Source organism: Anomaloglossus baeobatrachus, chromosome 8 (genome assembly GCF_048569485.1).
Source record: "Anomaloglossus baeobatrachus isolate aAnoBae1 chromosome 8, aAnoBae1.hap1, whole genome shotgun sequence".
Lineage (NCBI taxonomy): Eukaryota > Metazoa > Chordata > Amphibia > Anura > Aromobatidae > Anomaloglossus > Anomaloglossus baeobatrachus.
In genome coordinates this window covers 204454382-204477841 of record NC_134360.1, presented here as the reverse complement: position 1 = coordinate 204477841, position 23460 = coordinate 204454382, and the positions used below count along the sequence as shown (strand labels likewise).

General features: G+C 42.4%; 1 protein-coding gene across 1 annotated transcript in view; it reads left to right on the top strand.

The window, feature by feature from the left end:
- The window catches only part of LOC142249407 (uncharacterized), a 61685-nt gene that overhangs the window by 20642 nt on the left and 17583 nt on the right, over window positions 1-23460 (top strand). The window contains exons 6-10 of the mRNA XM_075321059.1: window positions 2156-2221; window positions 5554-5601; window positions 8681-8725; window positions 13929-13976; window positions 18370-18414. Coding sequence (XP_075177174.1) covers window positions 2156-2221; window positions 5554-5601; window positions 8681-8725; window positions 13929-13976; window positions 18370-18414 — 252 coding nt within the window. The remainder of the gene's footprint in view (window positions 1-2155; window positions 2222-5553; window positions 5602-8680; window positions 8726-13928; window positions 13977-18369; window positions 18415-23460) is intronic.

Genomic DNA, 23460 nt, shown 5'->3' with positions numbered 1-23460 from the left:
TCCAGGTATATATACACAAAATAAAAAATAAAAAGTTATCTGATTAAAAAAAATAATTATTTCTTTTTTTTTAATCAGATAACTTTTTATCTTTTATATTCTGGAGGGATATATGAAAAGGTGAATTCCTCATCACCAGTGGCAAGCCCGCGGTAATACCCACACATGTCTGTTGATCTGACTAGCAGACATGTGGGGCTAACAGACGCAGGTGTATTGGAAACCTGCCCGCATTTGTTAACCCTTTGGATCGCGCTGTCAAACACTGACAGTGCAATTTAACACTAGAAGTCCCAGAAATTTCAAGCTCGCCCCTGAAGTCCCGAAAGAGGGTCAAATGACCCTTAGTCAATTATATTATCAAATACAATAAACTGAATAGAACTAACTAGAAACTAAAATGCTAAACTCAATGGAAAACAACAACCTCCTGTGGTGCCACAGTAATGGCCTTAATTACAGAGCAAAAGACGGTGATTATGGGATGTTAGCTAAAATCCTTCAGGTCATTCAACCCGTCTCTGGGTTCCAAAGGTAGAAATGTTAAATGACCCCTCTCTGGGACTTCTGGTGTTAAATTATTGTGGCGGGAACCACGCTGTTACCCGACACCAGCTGTCCCCGTGATGCAATCACAGGGCGCCAATGTGTTGCTATGGTAGCGCAGGATGAGATGATGACCCCTGACACTATCATGACTAACTTCCTGTGAGAATGCCGGCTCTCACAGGAACGCTGCATTTCTGCTGATCAGAGCAATGCTGCTCTGATTAGCAGAAATGAATAGACTGTGATTAGACTGTGCAGTGATAAAGTCCCCTAGGGACTAGTAAAATAAAGAAAAAATAAGTTTTAAAAAATATGAAAAAATATAAAACCCTAAAAGTTCAAATCATCCCCCCTTTCGTTCCATTGAAAAAAAGAAGTTAAAAAATTGTTAAAATACACATATTTGGTATTGCCACATTTAAAAATGCCCGATCTATCAAACTATGCAATAAATTATTCTGATTGGTACATGGCGTGGTGAGAAAAAAAAATTAAAACTGCAAAATTATGTGTTTTAGTCGCCGCTAATTTTTTTAAAAATGCAATAACAGGCGATCACAGCGTAGCATCTGCACTAAAATTGTATTTTCAAGAACACAAGCTCAAGACGCAAAAAATAAGACTTCATTTAGTTCCAGATCCTGAAAAATGAGAAAGCTACAGGTCTCGGAAAATGGGGCCAAAAGGACTTTTCTTTTTTTGGACAAAACTCTGAATTATTTTTTACCCCTTAGATAAAAGTAAAAGTATATATGTTTGGTATCTGCAAACTCGTACCAACATGAGGCATCATACGGACATGTCAGTTTTACCATAGAGTGAACAGAATAAATAAAAGACCCCCAAAACAATCGTGCAATTGCACTTATTTTTTGCAATTTCACTGCATTTGCAATTTTTTTCCCATTTTCCAGTACACTATATGGTAAAACTTATTGTGTCATTCAAAAGTACAACTCATCCTGCAAAAAGCAAGCCCTTCATATGGCTATATTGATGGAAAAATAAAAAAGTTATGGCTCCCAGAAGAAGGGGTGGAAGAAACGAAAAAAAAAAAACAAAACAAAACGGAAAGTCGCCCATGGGTAAAGGGGTTAAGTGGTTGGAAAAATATATATTTTGGTTAGTGTCACCATTTTCTGAGACTCGGGCTGTTAGGCACAAGTGCCGGTTGTGTAACTTTGTCGGCATCTACCATGTGAGGAGGGAGCGCGACACATGTAGGTGATGATATGCTTAGGGTCTAATATTTGTTTCAATTCACACTTTACTGAATAGTGATTGTGGATTCTAGTATATACTACTATAATATACTCTGCCACATTTACTGTATTTGATACTATATCCTATCTAAAAAAAAACGGCAACTAAATAAATAAAGCTTTGAACAATATTTTTTACAATATTGAAATCAGCCTGCTACTTTTGTATTAACCCATATAAAAAAAATCCAACTCTAAATTATGAATCTGAAAGATTGAATTACATTGATGCATTCATGAAAGGTTTTTTATATCTGTCTCAAATAATGTAGTAATGATTAGAAAAGGTATTTGTTTGTCTAAAATGGTTGGGAAAATGTTTATAAATTTGTATCTTACAACAGGAACAGACTGGTGAAGGTGCTGCAGACATTGCAACAGAAGTTAGCAGGGTCCTCGGGGAGGTTCTCGTAAGTTGTTCAGGTTTTGTTTGTTTTTTGTTTTTTTTTATATCATTTTATTAGTGAAAAGCTCAAACATTCCAAGCATATTCTACAATACAAACTGTGAAAATGTTACATTTTACTGTTACAATATCATTTTTTCCTGTATGAAATTATAACAAGCGATAACATCTAAAAGTTCTGAAAAGTAATATTTAATATTTATTGAGGCATTTGACAGATGAGACTTGGTTTGTGTTGAAAAGTTATTCTCCCATAGACAAGTCCACAATTCCCTCCAGGTTTAAATTTATTGCATATGCATCCTGCTTTTACAACCCCATTCTCATGTATTATAATTTGTACAAGATTTTTTAGTGCAGATCGGCCATGTCTTAAATGGTGTTAGGTTATTTCCTATTTTTTGGGGGGGTTTTTTGACGAGTAACCCAAAATTGTATCAAAATGCTATAGAATTTGTTAAACTGAAGTCATTTGATATGAGTTTGCAGTAGTCGCAGCAATAATCATTAACATAACCGCTACATTTGAATATATCCTGGGGCCGTTTCACATGTGGCAGATTTGTTTCAGTTACACACTAAGGGGTACTTTGCACGCTGCATCATCGCTACTGCGATATCGTCAGGGTCAAATCGAAAGTGACGCACATTCGGCGCCGATAACGACGTTGCAACGTGTAAAGCCTAGAAGCACCGATAAACGATCGCAAAAGCATCGAAAATCGGTGATCTGTGTAGTGTCGGTCATTTTCATAATGTCGCACCAATAGGAGATACGATGTTGTTTCTCGTTCCTGCGGCAGCACACATCATTGTGTGTGAAGCCGCAGGAGCGAAGAACATCTCCTTACCTGCCTCCACTGGCTATGCAGAAGGAAGGAGGTGGGCGGGATGTTTACGTCCCGCTCATCTCCGCCCCTCCGCTTCTATTGGCCGCCTGCTGTGTGACATCGCAGTGACGCCGCACGACCCGCCCCCTTAGGAAGGAGGCGGGTCGCCGGCCAGAGCGACGTCGCAGGGCAGGTAAGTGCATGTGAAGCTGCCGTAGCGATAATGTTCGCTACGGCAGCCATCACAAAATATTGCATGTGCGACGGGGGCGGGTACTATCGCGCTCGGCATTTCTATCATCGGCTAGCAATGTCGCAGCTTGCAAAGTACCCCTAAGGCCTCTTTCACACATCCATGTCTCCGGTATGTGTGACGTCCGTTTTTACCGGAGATAAGGACACATGTAGACCCATTACATCAATAGGTCTACGCACACCTTTGTGTCTTCACACGGACCTGTGTCCATGTGGAACACACGCGTGTCCGTGTATTCTACACGGCAACATGTCCATTTTTCTCCATCAGCACTGACGTCCCACAGACCGCCCACTGATGTGATCAACGTGACATCAGTGTGACACGTACCGGAGAAAACACGTGTCTTTGAAATAAAATTATCTTCTATACTCACTTGTCTCTGACAGTTCTGTCACTTGCTTCCGAACTGCTCATTATGCTCATAAATATTCACAGCACCGCGGAACAAAAAGTAACAGCAGCGCCGGAGACAGCATCACTGAGGACAGGTGACTATACAAGTACAAGCTGTCCATGTGCTATCCTGATGTCAGACGGATAGCACAGGGATAGAACACACTGAACACACACTTGGACACAAACATACACATATGCACCTACACCACAGACTGTGCAAAACGTGTATGTTTTGCACGGATGTGTGAAAGAGGCCTAAGGCCCATTGTACATGTCTGTGAAACTTCGGCCGTGCTCAGATTGGAAGAGTCGGCCTGACCCCCCCTGCCAGAGCAACTGCTTTACAGGTAGAAATGGAAGCAGGCCAGTTTGGTGGGCCAAGCAGTAGAGCCAGATCTTCTGCTATAAATGCGATCTATGTTTCACGGACGTGTGAAACAGGATGAGTGGCTGAGAACCCTAAACATATAGTCTCAAAATAGGGTGAAGTTGTGCGTTTTGAAAAGATTTTCACTAAAAAGTCCCATTTTGTTCCTTTTTATTTTATTTTTTTATTTTTCGTCAGCATTTCTGTAATGGCAGAAATTGCAATGATTTCTTAATTGCAGAAAACAACAATATTTTCGCCACAATTTTTAGAATCCTGTCAGAACTGCGCCTTATGAATATCACAAAAACAAAAGAACAGTATTGCAACAACTGTGAAAATTATTACCATATCCTGCATGGTGGAAGTGTAACTGAGATATCTGAAAAAACATGCGTGGAGCTCTTAACCCATTACTTGCTAAATTAGCAATTTTCATTTTTTTTTTTTATTAAATTACAGATTTTTAATGATTTGGGTCCTAATGAATCAGAAACATAATTTGCCAAATAATAATTAATAATAATTATTAAATTAATAATTATAACCGTTATTAATATTAATAAATAGTAATAATATAATAAAGATAATAATTAAAATAATAATTATTGGACTAATTATAAAATCTTAGTTGCTAGAAGCAAAAGATTAGGCGTCCCAAAAAAAGGACATTGGTAGATAATAGGTTAAAGGGGTTGTTCGCTACACTTATAACACACACATCTGGAGGAAGAGAGAGCAGCAGCGCTGACTTACTCCGGATGTTAGCAATTTGTCCGACATCGGGAAGAGTGACGCGGCTGCTGATTGGCCAGTGGGATAGAGTAACGTCACACTTTTACCCGATCATCAGGAAAGACAGTGCCCACACTGCTGAAACCGCACTAGCACCGGCGGTGAGTATAAGTTTTATTATTTTAAATGGGGAAACATACAGTTTTGAGAAGGGGTTGTCCGAGTAGTGGGCAACTTCTTTACCAGAAAGCAGGGTCCATTGGAAGAAGACGACTGATGCCCGGGGTATCTGTCCTCCATGAAGCTGCTTACAAGAATATATTTGGGGACGGACTTTCTCTGATCTACTGATTTTCTTTCGCTAGTCCAAAATTTTTGTTATTCACCTTGCTCAGAAGTAAGGTGAGAAGCAAAGGGCTCTCCTAGCTTCAGGCTGCAGTTACACCAGATATGTCTAACTACATTTCAACAATAATAGTATCAGACTTCCAATAGATTTACCTTGGTTGTTGCTAATGAATTCTGCAGATTCCAACTGGCGATCAGTTACTCACAAGATTATGATGATTTTGAAATATACAAACAGCATTCATATAATACCAAAACAATGAAAATCTGCTCAGATCAGAATATATTGTGCAATTTTAGAAAATCTTTACACTATTGCCAACCTTAGCTGCTTGCATTCTATCAGTTTCTATACATTAAAAACACAATCCTCAACGATCTTGTATTCTTTATTATTACAGAGTGCACTAGGTATAGCTCCTGGATTGGCAAAAGTGGTTTGCAAACTGGTAAGGACACAATTTTACATTGAAAGAGTATTTTTTTGGTATCTTAAGTATTTTTTGACTATACAGAAAGAAGAAAGTAGCAACATAGAATGTAATATATTGTTCTATCTTTATAATAATAGAATATAAATATATTATATAAAATAATTAAAGGGATACTCCACATTAAAATGCAGCTCTGCAGTGATTAGTTGGAATTGGGAGGTGGCCTCTAATTGAATTACTGAGTATAGCTGAGTACATGGCACATGTGTGACCACCGCTGCATTCTAAAGGGTTTAACGGATGGGAGGGGAGGTGCATGTCATCCGCGCCCCACCACATTACAGTAAAATGGGGCTCCTGGCTGGGTATCTGAGCTGCTATTACTTTGGGGATACATCTCAGCAGACCGCATACTGCCGTTGGAGTCAGACCAGGACCAGATGAGGTAGAGTTGAAAGAGAAAGACCAAAGTTCAAAAAAAGACTTCTTACTGATCAAAAAATTGACGAGAAGTGTATATATCAGATAGCGGGCACAGCTCTTTATCTTTACCAATTCTTCCTCTGTACAATCCAGAGAAAGGAACTTTACAGTTACATTTGGACGTACACTACTTCCATCACATGTTACAACAGTCCAGGGAACCAGCATGGCAAGCTCCATCTGTGAGGACCGTACAGGTCGGGGTGTGTTGCTACGCACCCTCACAGCCACTCTTAACTCATAGTTGATTTGTGAGGACCCCACTGGCTGAGGTGCACAATTATGACTCCTTACTAGTAATCTTAAAGACCATTTGATGAGTGCTCCATGCTCCTTGCTGTACCACTGCATCTTCAGCTCTCCATAGGAGAACTTGTATCCCTATATGGGTCTAGCTTTATATCGAGTACAGATTGTTTGCCTAAGGCCTGGTTGCCTGAGATAAGGATCTTAACTAGCTTAGTTCTCTTTAGGCCACCTGACCTACTGCTCCCCTTGAACGATGTTCTGCACCATTGATTAGACCTCCTGACCTGGAATAAGCACCTCGTCCTTCCCTTTATCTTTGATTGGCTGCGAACTAAAGGTCCAGTCACACTAAGCAACTTACCAGCGATCCCAACAACGATAGGGATCGCTAGTAAGTTGCTAGGAGGTTGCTGGTGAGATGTCACACTGCGACGTTCCAGCGATCCCACCAGCAACCTGACCTGGCAGGGATCGGTGGAGCGTGGCTACACGAGTTGCTGGTGAGCTCACCAGCAACCAGTGACCAGCCCCCAGCACCACGTGGAAGATGCTGCGCTTGGTAACTCTTGATAACACTTGGTATTACCCGATGTGTACTGCAGCTAAATGTGCACAGAGCAGGGAGCAGCGCACAATGCTTAGCGCTGGCTCCCTGCTCTCCTAGCTACAGCACACATCGGGTTAATTAACCCGATGTGTCCTGCAGCTACATGTGCACAGAGCAGGAGCCCGCACTGACAGTGAGAGCGGCGGAGGCTGGTAACAAAGGTAAATATTGGGTAACCAAGGACAGGGCTTCTTGGTTACCCGATGTTTACTGTGGTTACCAGCCTCCGCAGAAGCCGGCTCCTGCTGCCTGCACATTTAGTTGTTGCTGTCTCGCTGTCACACACAGCGATCTGTGCTTCACAGCGGGACAGCAACAACTAAAAAATGGCCCACGACATTCAGCAACAACCAACGACCTCACAGCAGGGGTCAGGTTGTTGCTGGATGTCACACTAAGCAACATCACTAGCAACATCGCTGCTACGTCACAAAAGTTGTTCGTTAGCAGCGATGTTGCTAGCGATGTTGCTTAGTGTGACGGGGCCTTAAGATCCAGAATCCTGCTGTCTGTTAATCTTTGCTTTACTTCAGAATGTACAATCTGTGTAACTATTTCTGGGCACCAAATAGATAAAACAACATTTATACATATATATAGCAATGTGCTATATAATCACTATATCTTCAAGGCGGAGTGTGGGCAGCTTCTTCACTCCATTAGAGGGGTATTTCACAGCCCAGGTTGTCAGGATTGGTGGGTTCTAGTATTGGGCCCAGTGATATACAAGTTTTGACCTGTCCTGTGGAAAGTTGATAACTTGCTTAGATGGGAATGATCCTTTAATAATAAGAACTAGGGATGATTGAATACCACAAATATTTGGCTTCGCGAATATCCGACGAATAGGTCGCCGCTATGTGAATATTTGATGCGCAATGTAAGTCTATGGGAAGGCCGAATAGTTGTTATTCGAGTTTCCCATAGACTTATATTGCGCATCAAATATTCGCAATAGTCAATTAGCGGCGACCTATTCGGCGAATATTCGCAAAGCTAAATATTTGTGGTAACATTTTTTCCACATGTTTTTCACTGTTAAAGGGAACCAATCACCAGGATTTTTGTATATAAGCTAAAGCCAGTGCTATATACTGGCACTATCAGGCTGATTCTATACATACCATTAGTGGGCAGCTCGGATATTTAGGCTTTCAAATCCAAGAAACTGAAGATTAAAAATTTGTCAGTTTTTTGAGTGACAATTGCAGCACAGCAGATAATAGCAGGGTGGGTTATGCATAAGGATTCCAGCCCCCCGCAGTCTGTTCCTCCCTCTCTGTTCTCTATGCTAACACGGGTAACACGGGCTTCACAAAGATGGTGCTGGAGATAAGCGTTATGCGCAGCCACCAACTCCGACGCCATCTTAGTGAATAGAAAAATTAGCATAGAATAGAGAACAGAGAGAGGGAGGAACAAGCGGCAGGGGGACAGGAATCCATATGCATAACCCACCCTGCTATTACCTGCTGCATTGCAACTGTCACTCAAAAACTAGTTGATGAATTTTTAAACTTCCCTTTCTTGGATTTGAAAGAGTAAACATCCGAGCTGCCCACTAATGGTATGTATAGAATCAGCCTGATAGTGCCAGTATAGCACTGGCTTTAGCTTATATATGAAAATCCTGGTGATTGGTTCCCTTTAATGGTTTATTCACAAAGTGGAAAGTCTAAAAAGAATGGACATGTAAAATGCATTGTTACTGAAAACAGAATCTACATAATGATTAATATGTTTTTTCTTTCACAGACCAGTGGGGCTTTGTTTTCAAAGTGTGCCGCTACTATTCTTACGGTAAAATCCTTGTTTACACATTTGTGAACCTATATTTATTTTTTTCTAAATTATTTTTATCAGTGACATATTTATTTATAAATTTATCCATAGGTACATTTATACCACTATATTATATAGAATATATGATATATAAATGTTTATTTACTTTTTGTGTTAAAATAACAAAAAAAATAAACAAAACAAAAAAAAAGCCAAAATTGGACATAATTTCACACAAAACAACAAAAATGGGCAAGACAAAACTTAATATTTGGGTGCACACCTTTTGTCATAAATTACTGCAATAAATTGCTTCCTATAATCATCAACAAGCTTCTTACACCACTCAACTGGAATTTTGGACTCTTCTTTAGCAAACCGCTCCAGGTCTTTCATATTTGACTGTTGCATCCTCCTAACAGCAATTTCAAGCTCTCTCCACAGGTGTTTAATGGGATTTAAATCTGAACTTATTTCTGCCACTTCAGAACCCTCCATGGCTTTTTTTTCCATCCATTTCTGAGGGTCTTGAAGTATGTATTGGGGCTATTGTCCTGCTGAAAGACCAATGACCTAGGACACAAATCCAACTTCCTGACACTGGGCATTACATTCACACCCAAAATCCTTTGTAATTCTTCTGATTTCATGGTGCATTGCACACATTCAAGGCACCCAGTGGCAGAGGCAGCAAAACAGCCTCAAAACATCTTTGAACCTCCACCATATTTGACTCCTCTTTATTTGAACCTCCACCATACTTATAGACCTCATTCCGTTTTTGGTAAACCAAAGAATGATGTGCTGTACCTAAAAGCTCTATCTTGGACTCATCTGTCCACAAGATGCTTTCCCAGAAAGATTTTGGTTTACTCACAGACATTTTGGCAAACTGCAGTCTAGCTTTTTAATGTCTCTGTGTCAGCAGTGTGGTCCTCCTGGGTCTCCTGCCATAGAGTTTAATTTTATTCAAACTGCTTGATTATGTTGTGTACTGTGGACAAAGGAAAATCAAAATCTCTGGAGATGGGCTTGTAACCTTGAGATTGTTGATATTCAACAATATTGGTTCTCAAGTCCTCAGACAGTTCTCTTCTTAACTTTCTCAAATTTCTGTTCTACATGTTTAGTGTGGCACAAACAGATACACAATACAAAGATTGAGTTAACTTCTCTTTTTATCTGTGATTTTAACACTGGTGGTCTAAGAGAGAAAAGGGCACCTGGGCAAGAACAATATATGGGCACTTTGCAGTCTAAAAGCTCATCAACATGCACAATTCCACCTACTTTAGGCCTGTTTCAGACATCAGTGATTCTGGTACGTATATTCTTTTTTTTATACGTACCAGAATCACTGACATACGCATACCCATTATAATGAATGGGTCTGCTCACACATCAGTGATTTTTTACTGACCGTGTCTCTGTGTAGCATATATGCGTGTCCGTGATTGCCGCATGGAGACATGTCCATTTTTTTCTGGCATCACTGATGTCTCACGGATCACGCAGTGGTGTGATTCGTGAAACACGTACCAGAAAAACACGGACATTTAAAATAATAAACATTTTCAACTCACCTTTCCAGCAACGCTCTGTGCAGCTCCCGCTCTCTGCAACTTCTCATAAATATTCATGAATGCAGCCAGAGACGACCCGGAAGTAGCTGCAGAGAGCAGTGAGCGGACACTACAGAGCTGGAGACTTCAGCACCATGGAGAGCAGGGACAGGTGAACATAAGTCCATGTGCAATCACGGAAAACGGATCATGTATCACGGATTACACATGGGCAACCACCGTGAGCCATGAATCATGGAACACGGAGGGACATATGCGTGTTTTACACGTCAGTGAAGAATGTCTGTGTTTTTCACTGACGTGTGAAACGGGCCTTAGAGGTAGAAATGGGCACGCTTACCTCTTCTTGAGCCCCTGTGCAGCTGCAGAAGTAGCACCAGTTACATGTCCACTCCTGAATTTTAATGTTGCTCACACCTTTTACTTGCCACAGATGAATTTAAACAAGCATCATGCATAAACATAAACAAAGTTCCTTATCCACAATTTTGGAAAGGTGCCAACAATTTTTTGCTCATTCTGGTGTAATGTGTAAAATTGTGTCAAATTAGCCTTTTTTTTGCATTTTTCCAATACCCACAAAGGAAATAACCATGTGTATAACAAAACATATGTATTTGTCTGGAACAATTTCAAGGGTGCCAACACTTTCAGCCATAGCTGTATAGATATATTTAAAAAAAATATTGAAATATAGAAATTCCTACATACATGTAATTAATGTGTGTGTGTGTGTGTATATATATATATATATATATATATATATATACACACTCACACACTAGTTACATGTATGTAAGAATTTCTATATTTCAATATTTTTTTTATCAGTCACATATATTTCTTTGTAGATATGTATTTATTTATACTACTGTGTTATATATTAGTAGAGTATATTATATTCAATATTAACCTTCCCATTAATATATAGTATGTTGAAAATATTAACCTGCTAATTGCTGGATCAGCCTAACCTACAGTATTGATGCAGCACTGGGCAAAGCACATTTCTTGATCTCCATGAAAATTCCTTCATAACTGGGCTAAATCTCTTTTCAATTCCCAGATATAAAATTACAATAAATCTCAGGATCAATGAAAATTATTTTTGTTCATGGTTTTGTTTACTTTTAGAATTTAAAAATTCCGTCCGTAAATAGGTAAAAAAAAATTCATAAGGCTGTTTCAATTCGCAACATGTCAATTTTCCTCATGGGTATGCTTTGGGTGCATTTCAATAAATTAGAATATCATCGAAAAGTTAATTTATTTCAGTAATTCAATACTAAAAGGGAAACGCATTTATTTTATAGAGTCATTACACATAGAGGGATCTATTCCTATATATTATATAGAGTCATTACACACAGAGTGATCTATTTCAAGTGTTTATTTCTCTTAATGATGATGATTATGGCTTACAGTCAATGAAAACCCAAAGGTCATTATCTTAGAAAATTAGAATAGTTACTACAAAACACCTGCAGAGGCTTCCTAAGAGTTTAAAATGGTCCCTTAGTCTGATTCAGTAGGCTACACTATCATGAGGAAGACTGCTGACTTGACAGATGTCCAGAAGGCAGTCATTGACACGCTACACAAGGAGGGTAAGCCACAAAAGTTCATTGCTAAAGAAGCTGGCTGTTCACGGAGTGCTGTACCCAAGCATATTAATGGAAAGTTGAGTGGAAGAAAAAGTGTGGAAGAAAAAGGTGCACAAGCAACCGGGATAACTGCAGCCTTGACAGGATTGTTAAGAAAAAGCCATTCAAAAATGTTCACAAGAAATGGACTTCAAGAGCCACCACACACAGATGTATCCAGCACGTGGGCTACAACTGTCGCATTCCTTGTGTCAAGCTACTCATGACCAATAGACAACACCAAAAGCATCTTACCTGGACCAAGGTGGAAAACAACTGGACTGTTGTCAGTGGTCCAAGGTGTTGTTCAGATGAAAGTAAATTTTGCATTTCATTTGGAAATCAAAGTCCCAGAGTCTGGAGGAAGAGTGGAGAGGCCACAATCCAAGCTGCTTGAGGTCTAGTGTGATGTTTCTACAATCAGTGATGGTTTGGGGAGCCATGTCATCTGCTGGTGTAGCTCCACTGTGTTTTATCAAGGCCAAAGTCAGCACAGCCGTCTACCAGACAATTTTAGAGCTCTTCATGCTTCCCACTGCCGACAAGCTTTTTGGAGATGGAAATCTCATTTTCCAGCAGGACTTGGCCCCTGTCCACACTGCCAGAAGTACCAATACCTGGTTTAATAACCACAGTATCACTGTGACTGATTGGCCAGCAAACTCACCTGACCTAAACCCCATAGAGAATCTATGGAGCATTGTGAAGAGGAAGATGAGAAACACCAGATCCAACAATGAAGACGAGCTGATGGCTGCTATAAAAGCAACCTGGGCTTTCATAACACCTCAGCAGTGCCACAGGCTGATTGCCACCATGCCATGCTGCATTGATGCAGTAATTCCTGCAAAAAGAGCCCCAACCAAGTATTGAGGCATTTACTGTACAGACTTTTCAGTAGGCGCCAACATTTCTGAGTTTAAAATAATTTTTTCAGTTTGTTTTATATAATATTATAATTTTCTGAGATAATGAGTTTTGGGTTTTCATTGGCTGTAATCCATAATCATCAACATTAACAGAAATAAACACTTGATATAGATCACTCTGTGTCTAATGACTCTATATAATATATAGCAATAGATCCCTCTGTGTGTAATGACTCTATATAATATATAGGAATAAATCCCTCTGTGTCTATTGACTATATAATATATAGGAATAGATTCCTCTGTATCTAATGACTCTATATAATATATGCGTTTCCCTTTTTGCATTGAATTATTGAACTAAGTTAACTTTTTGATGATATTCTAATTTATTGAGATGCACTTGTATTTGCAGATTTTCCCCATATATTTGCATTAGATACAGAAAAAAAAATAGGCAAAAAATGAACATGCATAATAAAGTTTTGTGAAAGCCAAAGTCCTGGAAGTGTCAAAAACAAAGCAGCTTTGTTTAAAACAAAACATACCAATACGTTCCCACGATGAGATTTTGGTGAGTTTTTCTTGTTGCAGAATCTCTGTAGCATTTCTGCACCTATTTAATAAGTTAGGTTTCTTGCGGTTTTTTCATTGGAGTTTTGTGGGGGGTTTTTTTGTTTTTTTTTTTAATGTGTTTTATCACGCCTTTGCCACTGCATGTTTGTCTATTTTTGGTGTGTCATGCTTTAAATAAAGCTGCTTTGTTTTTGATACTTCCTGCTATTTGGCTTTGACAAAACATTATTGATATACTTAGGTGAAGATTGCATTTTTTTTTATATATTTCAGCCACTCATGTTCGTTTTTACCTGCGGATTTTGGAACTGTAAGACGCCACGTTTTTGATGCATTAGAAATATGCAGCATCAGAAACTCACCAAGAGCCCAACGCCACAACATAGCATTAATGTATGTAAACTCAGCCCATTTGAATGTGTTTGCAAACATTAATTATGTTGGTTGCAAAAATATTTAGGGTTAAAATTATACTTATCCTTTCAAATATATTTTTGAAACTCCAAATATAAATGTTTAATATTTGTATATAAATATTTTTTTATTGAAGAACTCATTACCATCCACAAATACGAAGCTATATGATCTGTTTTGTAAGGTAAGAATGTGAATAGCATAGTGCAAAATAAGATTAAAGAAGTAGTTTCGTAATTTTTTTGTCTTTTATTTTGCTCATTCAGTGCTTATTTTCCATCCATATTTTCACTGCTTTATTTTCCTTTTAACTCATTTCAGTTACATCTTTACATTCCCCTCCCCCCACTTCAATATAGGTCTTGAGATCAAAAATCTTACAAGCAGTCCAGCACATATATTAACGTATTCTCCTAGCAGCTCTCGATACTACTTCTTTTTCTCCACACTCTGCTGTATTGCCGTATACATTACATAGGGTTCACTGATACAGCTGTATGCACATAACATAGGAGACATTGAGACCCTGCCGTAAACATCAGTTAGGTGACCCTGAGACTTTTGTTTTTATATATATCAAATATGATACACTGAGATTGGTCTTATATACATCACATAGGATACATTGAGACTCTGCTGTATATACAACATATAGTATACACTGTGACTGATGTATATAAATTATAAAGGAGACACTGAGACTGCTCTTATATACATCCCATAGGATACATTGAGAATCTGTTGTATATACAACGCAGAGTATACACTGTGACTGATGTGTATAAATTATAAAGGAGACACTGAGACTGCTCTTATATACATCACATAAGATGCATTGAGACTCTGCTATATACATCACATAAGAGACACGGAGGCTGCTGTATATACATTACATGGGATTCACTGAGACTGATGTATATAAATCACAAAGGAGACACTAAGGGGTAATTTGCACACTACGACATCGCAAGTCGATGGTAGCGATGCCGAGCGCAATAGTCCCCGCCCCCGTCGCAGCTGTGATATCTTGGGATAGCTGCCGTAGCGAACATTATCGCTACAGCAGCTTCACATGCACTTACCTGCCCTGCAACGTTGTTTTGGCCAGGGAATCGCCTCCTTCCTAAGGGGGCGGGTCGTGCGGCGTCACAGCGACTTCACACGGCAGGCGGCCAATAGAAGCAGAGGGGTGGAGATGAGCAGGACGTAAACATCCCGCCCACCTTCGTCGTTCTGCATAGCCGGCGTGAGCCGCGTGATGCAGGTAAGGAGATGTTCCTCGCTCCTGCGGCTTCTCACACAGCGATGTATGCTGCCGCAGGAACGAGGAACAACATCGTACCTGTCGCTGCCGCGATATTATGGAAGTGAGCAACACTGCAACGATGATACGATTTCGAGGCTTTTGTGCTCGTTAATCTTTTCAAAAACGATTTACACACTCCGATATCGACAGCGACGCCGGATGTGCGTCACTTTCAATTTGACCCCACCGACATCGCAGCTGCGATGTCGTAGTGTGCAAAGTACCCCTAAGACTTCACTGTATACATCACATAGGAGACACTGAGACTGATGTATTCATCTCATAGGATACACTGAGACGGGTGTATATACATCACATTGGATACACTAAGACTGCTGTATACACATCACATAGCAGGCACTAAGGGGTACTTTGCACACTACGACATCGCAAGCCAAAGCTGCGATGCCGAGCGCGATCGTCGCCACCCCCGTCGCAGCTGCGATATCATTGTGATAGCTGCCGTTGCGAATATTGTCGCTACGACAGTTTCACATGCACTCACCCGCTCTGGCCGGAGAACCGCCTTCTTCTTAAGGGGGCGGGTTGTGCGGCGTCACTGCGACGTCACACGGCAGGCGGCCAATAGAAGCGGAGGGGCGGAGATGAGCGGGATGTAAACATCCCGCCCACCTCCTTCCTTCTGCATATCCTATGGGAGCCGCGGTGACGCAGGTTGGAGATGTTCCTCACTCCTGCGACTTCACACACAGCGATGTGTGCTGCCGCAGGAGCGAGGAACAACATCGGACCGTCGCATCAGCGTAATTATGGAATTCGCCGACGCTACACCGATGATACGATTATGACGCTTTTGCGCTCGTTAATCGTATCATCTAGGATTTACACACTACGATGTTGAGAGCGATGCAGGAAGTGCGTCACTTTCGACAATGCCCCACCGACATCGCACCTGCGATGTCATAGTGTGCAAAGTACCCCTAAGACTTCACTGTATACATCACATAGGAGACACTGAGACAGCTGTATATACATCACATAAAATACACTGAAACTGTTGTATTCATCTCATAGGATACACTGAGACAGGCGTATATACATCACATTGGATACACTAAGACTGCTGTATACACATCACATAGCAGACACTAAGACCCTGCCCTATACATCAATTAGGTGACACTGAGACTGTTGTGTTTATATCAAATAGGATACACTGAAACTGATGTATATACATCACATAGGAGACTCCAAGACTGCTGTATATACATCAGATATGATATACAGAGACAGCTGTATATAAATCACATATCAGACACTAACACTTCTGTACACATCAGAAGACAGACATTCTATGTTTCTAATCTATCACTGTCAAGCACTAGATGGCAGCAAAAACAATATGAAGAGATCTTTGCATTACGGCAATGTAATCTACATTAGGCTGCTGAGGATACTCCATTCTCATGTATTCTGCCACAATATATAATGACACAACTTATGATGTGGTCAAAGTCGCCATGTAGCCCCAGCCTGAGGGAAACCATATCAGAGAGGGAAAGAAAGAATCAAGATGACAAACAGTCCAGGCATGGCACATCAACTAAAACAGGAATAAATGAGGCATATACAAAAATCTATAGAGTATTCTCTAAAGGGGATTTTGGTTCTGAAAAATCTGTGCAGATTCCACAGCGTAATGACAAAACAAAAGTAACACGTCAGTATTTTCCATCTGTATTTGTAATCTCAACCCAGAAGTAGACCCTACAGGTAGAACATTTCACTCCTGTTCTGACTTTTAAAGCCACTCCATATTCTGGCTTAGGTCTCATTCAGACATCTGATTTTCATGTGCGACTGCTATCCGTAATTTCATGGACCGCACTGGTACCTATTATAGTCTATGGGGTCATTCACATGTCCATGACTTCATGAACCATGCAAACTGAATATCGCAGAGATAGAGCCGATTGTAATCTTGAGGGTCGAGTCAAAATCAGAAATGCAAGTCTATGAGTCAGTGAAAAATCATCTGACTGCAATAGGATGACATCCGAATATGGTTCGATTTTCAGACTGACTGAATTGAGAAAGTTGAGAAACTTTTTTTCTTTTTCTCTTTTTTTTTCTAAGAAAACTACTGATATTTGGACCACACTGAGATCAAAGTCTGATTAAAAAAATCATCACACGTTTCTCATATGTGGAAAAAACGGACGTCTGAGGCCTTACAATGAGGCCTTACAACTTAATGAGGCCTTACAAATGTGGATGAGATACTATCTAAATATGCAGATGTGTGAATTGGATGTTAAAGTGAACCTGACATTTGGTACATGGTCCTTGAAGGACAGACATCATATATCAGAAATTCTGAAATGCTGCCTTATGACTTAGTTGCCAATGTGGCTTTCAAATGTCTCTCTGAATAAAACTTGCCTGGCTGACATGATGGAGCCATTGTCTGATAGTTGCTGTCCATGGTTCATGCAGCATTTGTCCATTGTCTTGTTCTCTTTCTGATCATTTCTAAATTAGGGCCTCTGTTAAGGCCGCTTTACACGCTGCGATATCGGTACCGATATCGCTAGCGTGGGTACCCGCCCCCATTTGTTTTGCGACATGGGCAAATCGCTGCCCGTGCCGCACAACATCTCCTAGACCCGTCACACGTACTTACCTGCCCGGCGACGTCGCTGTGACCAGCGAACCACCTCCTTTCTAAGGGGGCGGTTCGTTTAGCGTCACAGTGATGTCACAGCAGCGTCACTGAACCGCCGCCCAATAGAAGCGGAGGGGCGGAGATGAGTGGGACGTAACATCCCGCCCACCTCCTTCCTACCGCATAGCGGCCGGGAGGCAGGTAAGGAGAGCTTCCTCGTTCCTGCGGTGTCACACGGAGCGATGTGTGCTGCCGCAGGAACGAGGAACAACTTCGTTACTGCTGCAGTAACGATAATTGAGAATGGACCCCCATGTCACCGATGAGCGATTTTGCACTTTTTTGCGACGATGCAAAATTGCTCATAGGTGTCACACGCAACGGCATTGCTACAGCAGCCGGATGTGCGTCACAAATTCCGTGACCCCAACGACTTCGCATTAGCGATATCGTAGCGTGTAAAGCCCCCTTTAGGAGCCGGTGCTGAATATTCTGGTAAGAATACTGGACAAATTAACGCAGCATGCTGCCCTTGATTGTCTGGTACTGTGATGGACACCCTTGCAGAATCTCCACAGACCCCATGGTGAATAAGGCTGAGAGCTCACGTCATTTATAATATTACTTTTTGTTCATTATTTCTAGGATGATTTCACAGCTTTATCTGCATACGACATCTTTATATTCTTTGTAAGTAAAAGATTTTTAACATTAATTTATATTTTAGTCACTTATATAGCGCTATCAACTCCACAGAACTGATCAACACTGTCCCCATTGGGGATCACAATCTACAATCCCTATCTGTATCTCTTTGAAGTGAGGGAGAAAACCCACACAGACATGGAGAGAACATACAAACTTCTTGGAGATGTTATTCTTGGTGGGATTATGAACCCAGGACCCCAGCGCAGCAAAACTGCAGTGCTAACCACTGAGCCACCATGCTAAGCACTGAGCAACCGTGCTGCCTGAGTAACTTTTCTAAAATGCCAAAGAATTAACATAATTTGGAACAAAAGATGATAACTGAATCTGTAGTAAATCAAAACTTCACCAGAACCTCCATTTTCACTGAAAAAACAATGTCTATTAGGCCCTGTGTACATATTGAGAAGTTGGTGAGTTTTTTACCTCAGAATCTATAGCCAAAACCAGGAGTGGGGAACAATCATTGGAAAAGTAGAATAGAAACATGGGCACTGCTGTAATTATTACCCACTCCTGGTTTTGGCTACAAATACTGAGGTAAAAAAAAAATCACGAAATCTTGAACGTGCACACATGGCCCAACACTCTGGGGTCTCCTAGGACTCTATACAATTAATTTCAAGCCCTTTAATGCAAACACAGCTTTACTAATGTCACAGTGACCTCAATAGGTAGCCGGATGGTGATCAGTGGTGACATCCTGTGTAATAATACACTGATTAGGCATTTTAAAAACAAAAACTGATCCAATAATGACTTATTTGCCAAATTCCCTTGTTAGTGCAACTTTCCTCACACTGACCAGCACTTCTGTCCATAAAATGGCTGCTGGTGAAGGAAAATGTGACCAGACAAGTTAATCAGCCTCGTCCAATAGAAATGCAGCTTTTCCATGTGAGACATTTTTACAGAGGAGGCTGATCACATGGTGTGGTCACATGCTCCTCCATCGGCAGCCATTTTCTAGACAGAGATGCAGGTGCAGGGTAGTTCTCAGCAGCAGTACGGTATAGAACAGGATGGACAGGCCAGAGCGGTATGGCTGTCTAGTGGCTGTGGTAATTGCTCCGCTATAGGTGTGTGAAAATCTCAATGGATGCATGTCAAATTCATTTTCACAAATGTAGAGTGTGAGAATGCCACCTGCCACAGTGACTATCCTTTTATACAGCACATTAGAGGAAGCTGTGAAGAGAGGAAGCGGGTGATGGCCGGCAGAACTCCCCTTTGCTTCATTAAATGTGTATGTCCGTGTTGTGCTCCCATTAGGGTGTGAGGTGTGCCGCCCCCATGCCAGCAGACGAGCTGCTTGGATCCGGATCCGTGGTGGCTCGAGGGGTCTCCGAACCCGGCGGTCGTGCTGCCACTCAAACGAAGGGGGATTATTTACAGGGGATGTGTTAGAGTTCGTGACGCCACCCATGGTTTGTGGTAATGTTTGGGAGTACCACCGCTGCAGTTGGGAGTACCCAGGGGCGATGGAATGGGGCAGCCAGGTGTTAGGACCCTCCACGGGTAGGGAAGAATGCCCCGAGACTCAGTGATGGTGTTGGGGGGTGCCGTGGGGAGCGCAGGGGCCACTTCCGTACTCAGTCAGTCCATAAAGCTGACACTGACAACTGGATAAACCAAAGTTCTGGACACCGCTGCCGCTGAGGGGAGCTAGTTTGGGTCCCATCCCCGATAGTGTTGCCTGGTGATCCGTGACCTGCCTCCTAGCACTAAGTTACTTCTTTGTTGGTCCTGGTAGTGTGGAACTAGCCGGGTCCCGCACCCCAGTATGGCTAACTGTGGGAGCTTGCTCTCATGGTTCACGCTTGGGATTTTCTGGACCGTATTTGTGGAAAGTCCTATCCCCCTCGTTGCGCTAGTACCCCGATTCTGGAGCGGGTGGAGAACGGATCTTGAAGGCTCCATTCTCGTCGGGTAAATTGTCAGGTTGACTGAAGCTACTCCCTGATCTAGGGTCCACGTACCCCGTCATGCCCTGGTCCCAGCCCGGTGATGGTCCAAGGCCGCCGGCTGTCCTCCTCGACAGTTCTGTGCCCCTTGCCATGATCCCCTGCGACCGGGGGTCCAGCTCCTACTAGGCCCAGAGCACCGTCTGTCACCTAGTTACTTCCAAGGCACCCGGATCCTGACTTTAACCTCTTCTTTCAACTGCCTAACTCCAACTCTCTGCTCCTGACACTCCTGACCTCCCCTTAACAAACCCCCCAAGTGGGCGACCATATTCTACTCAGGCCGTCCACTGGTGTGTCTGGTGGGTGTGGTGCAGAGTGTACCTAGGACTTTGATTGATTGCTGTTGGCAACACCATTAGTTGGGGACCCATAACCAAGGGGGAGGTGGATATTGCACAGAAGGGCAGATTTCACAATGAAATTACCAAAATTTTATTAGTCATTTGCTAAAAAACTGTCAGTGCAGTCAAAAACAGAATAGCCACTTAAAAGTGGTTGGGCGGGTGAAAAGGACAAGTGCGCCAGATGTCGATATTGAGGATATTGGATATGTAGGAGGGAAAGGGCCTAACCTAGCCCTATGAATTTCCCCTACCTACCAGCGGAGTGTAAACACCCTAACACTCGGTGCCCCCGCTCCTCGGCGGCTGTCCCTTACTATCCCTTCAAAACCACAAACCACCATCACCATATAGTGTACGTGCAAAAACATGCAGGTCAAAAAAACCTTAATAGTCTGGATAACCACTCTATAGAGTCAATACATATCAAATCCAGTAGTTCCCCAATCAGGGTAACTACTCTATAGAGTCATTATATAATATCAAATTACAATAATCCCCTCAGGATAAACAGGCAATACTTTTATCCTAAAGGACATGTCAATACAAATACAATTTCAAATAAGGTGCTTAAGCACCTGCACACCCATCTCAGGTTAAAGTAATATTCATCTCATTCTGATTAGAGTACTTATCATATCGCTTGTCATCTCATCTCAACGCGTTTCTCCCTCAGGATGTCTGGGGGTTCATCAGGAGATATTCAGTCTCTACAGCCGATATCACAATGGAGATACGGTTGCTGTGCCTGGTAGCGCCACTAAGGACCACATGAATCTGGGTCCTATCTCATTAGTCGTGCCAGGCATTACTTCTGATACCACTAATGAGATAGGACTCACACGCTCTTTGCCTCCCTGCACCTGTGAAAGCACTGCTCCCAATCCCACATTACTGGCATCTGTGTACAGTACGAATGGCAGACCGTAGTCAGGGTAGGCTAGGATCTCTTCACCCGTCAAGGCCCCTTTCATTTGTCTGAAGGAGTGTTCTTCTGCTTCTCCCCAGTGAAATGGCGGGCCGGAGATCTTTCCTTTCTTCTTTGGGTGGCCTACCAGGAGCTCTTGCAAAGGCGCTGCCATTTTCGTGTAGCCCTTGATGAACCTTCTGTAGTAGCCTACCAAGCCAAGGAACTGACGTACCTCCCGAACGGTAGTAGGTGTGGGCCATTCCTGGATGACTGTGACCTTCTCTGGGTCCGGTGCTACTCCTTCTGCACTGACCACGTGACCTAGGTACTGGACCTTTGGCTTCAGTAAATGGCACTTGGATGGTTTCAGCTTCATTCCATATCGGGATAGCGCTTCAAAGACTTCAGCCAGGTGTTTCAGGTGGTCCTCGTAGGTCTTGGAGTACACGATGACATCATCCAGGTAGAGCAGGACGGTCTCAAAGTTGAGGTGCCCTAGGCAGCATTCCATAAGCCTCTGGAAGGTCCCGGGGGCATTGCAGAGTCCAAATGGCATGCTGTTGAACTCACAGAGGCCCATTGGGGTGGTGAAGGCCGTCTTCTCCCGATCTTCCTCTGCTACAGATACTTGCCAGTAGCCACTAGTAAGATCTAGGGTAGAAAAGTAGTTGGAGGTTTTTAAGGCAGCGAGGGATTCCTCTATCCTTGGCAAAGGGTAGGCATCCTTGTGTGTTATCTGATTTATCCGTCTGTAATCCACACACATCCTCATCGTGCCATCCTTCTTTCTCACCAGGACCAGGGGAGCCGCCCAGGGGCTGCAACTGTCCCTTATGACTCCTGCCTCCTTCATGTCCTTCAGCATGTCCTTTGTGCGCTGGTAATGGGCTGGTGGAATAGGCCTATGTCTTTCCTTAATGGGAGGATGACTGCCTGTGGGTATGTGATGTTGCACCCCTTTGATCCTACCAAAGTCTAGTGGGTTCTTACTAAAGACCTGCTCGTATTCCTGCACGACCCTGTAAACCCCATGTTTCTGGTAGACGGGTGTAGAGTCAGTCCCCACGTGTAGTTTCTGGCACCAGTCCTCTAACTGCTTTTGGGAGGTCTCGTCCTCTGTTGAGTCAGCTTGTGTCAGGGGACCTACAGGTGTTATGGCGTCATCTGAGCATGTAAACAGTTTGGCTATGGTAGCGTACCTTGGTAGTCTGGCTTCCTCCTCCCCACAGTTCAACACTCGTACAGGCACTCGTCCCTTGTGTACATCAACTACCCCCCTGGCTGTCAGAATCGTGGGCCAGTGGTCTGAATGAGTGGGCTCTAGTACAGCCTGGTAATCTTGTCCTCTGAGACCTACCGCTGCTCTACACCACATCATCATTTCACTCCGTGGGGGTATCACAATGGGGTTAGCATCCATCACCCGTACACTACCAATCTCACCGCCAGTCTGTTTTACCTGTTGCTTCCTCAGAATGATTCGGATCTCCTTTTGCAAGGCTCTTTGCGACCCGCCCTCAGCACCTTCAACAATCTGGTGAAGCAACAACAACACTTCCCCTAGGCAATTTTCTATGACATTAGTGCCTAAAATCATTTGCGGGTTCCTTTCTCTAATATCAGTGTCCACAACAATCAGTCCTTGTCCCTTCATTTCCTGCCTTCCCACCTTTATGGTTACCTCTTTGACTCCAATCTGGCCTATAGGTTGTCCGTTGGCAGCATAGATGGTGAGGGAGGGGTCCGGGGGTCGGAGTTCGTCGTCCGACCAAAACCTACGATAAAGGACATACGGGATCGTGGTTACCTG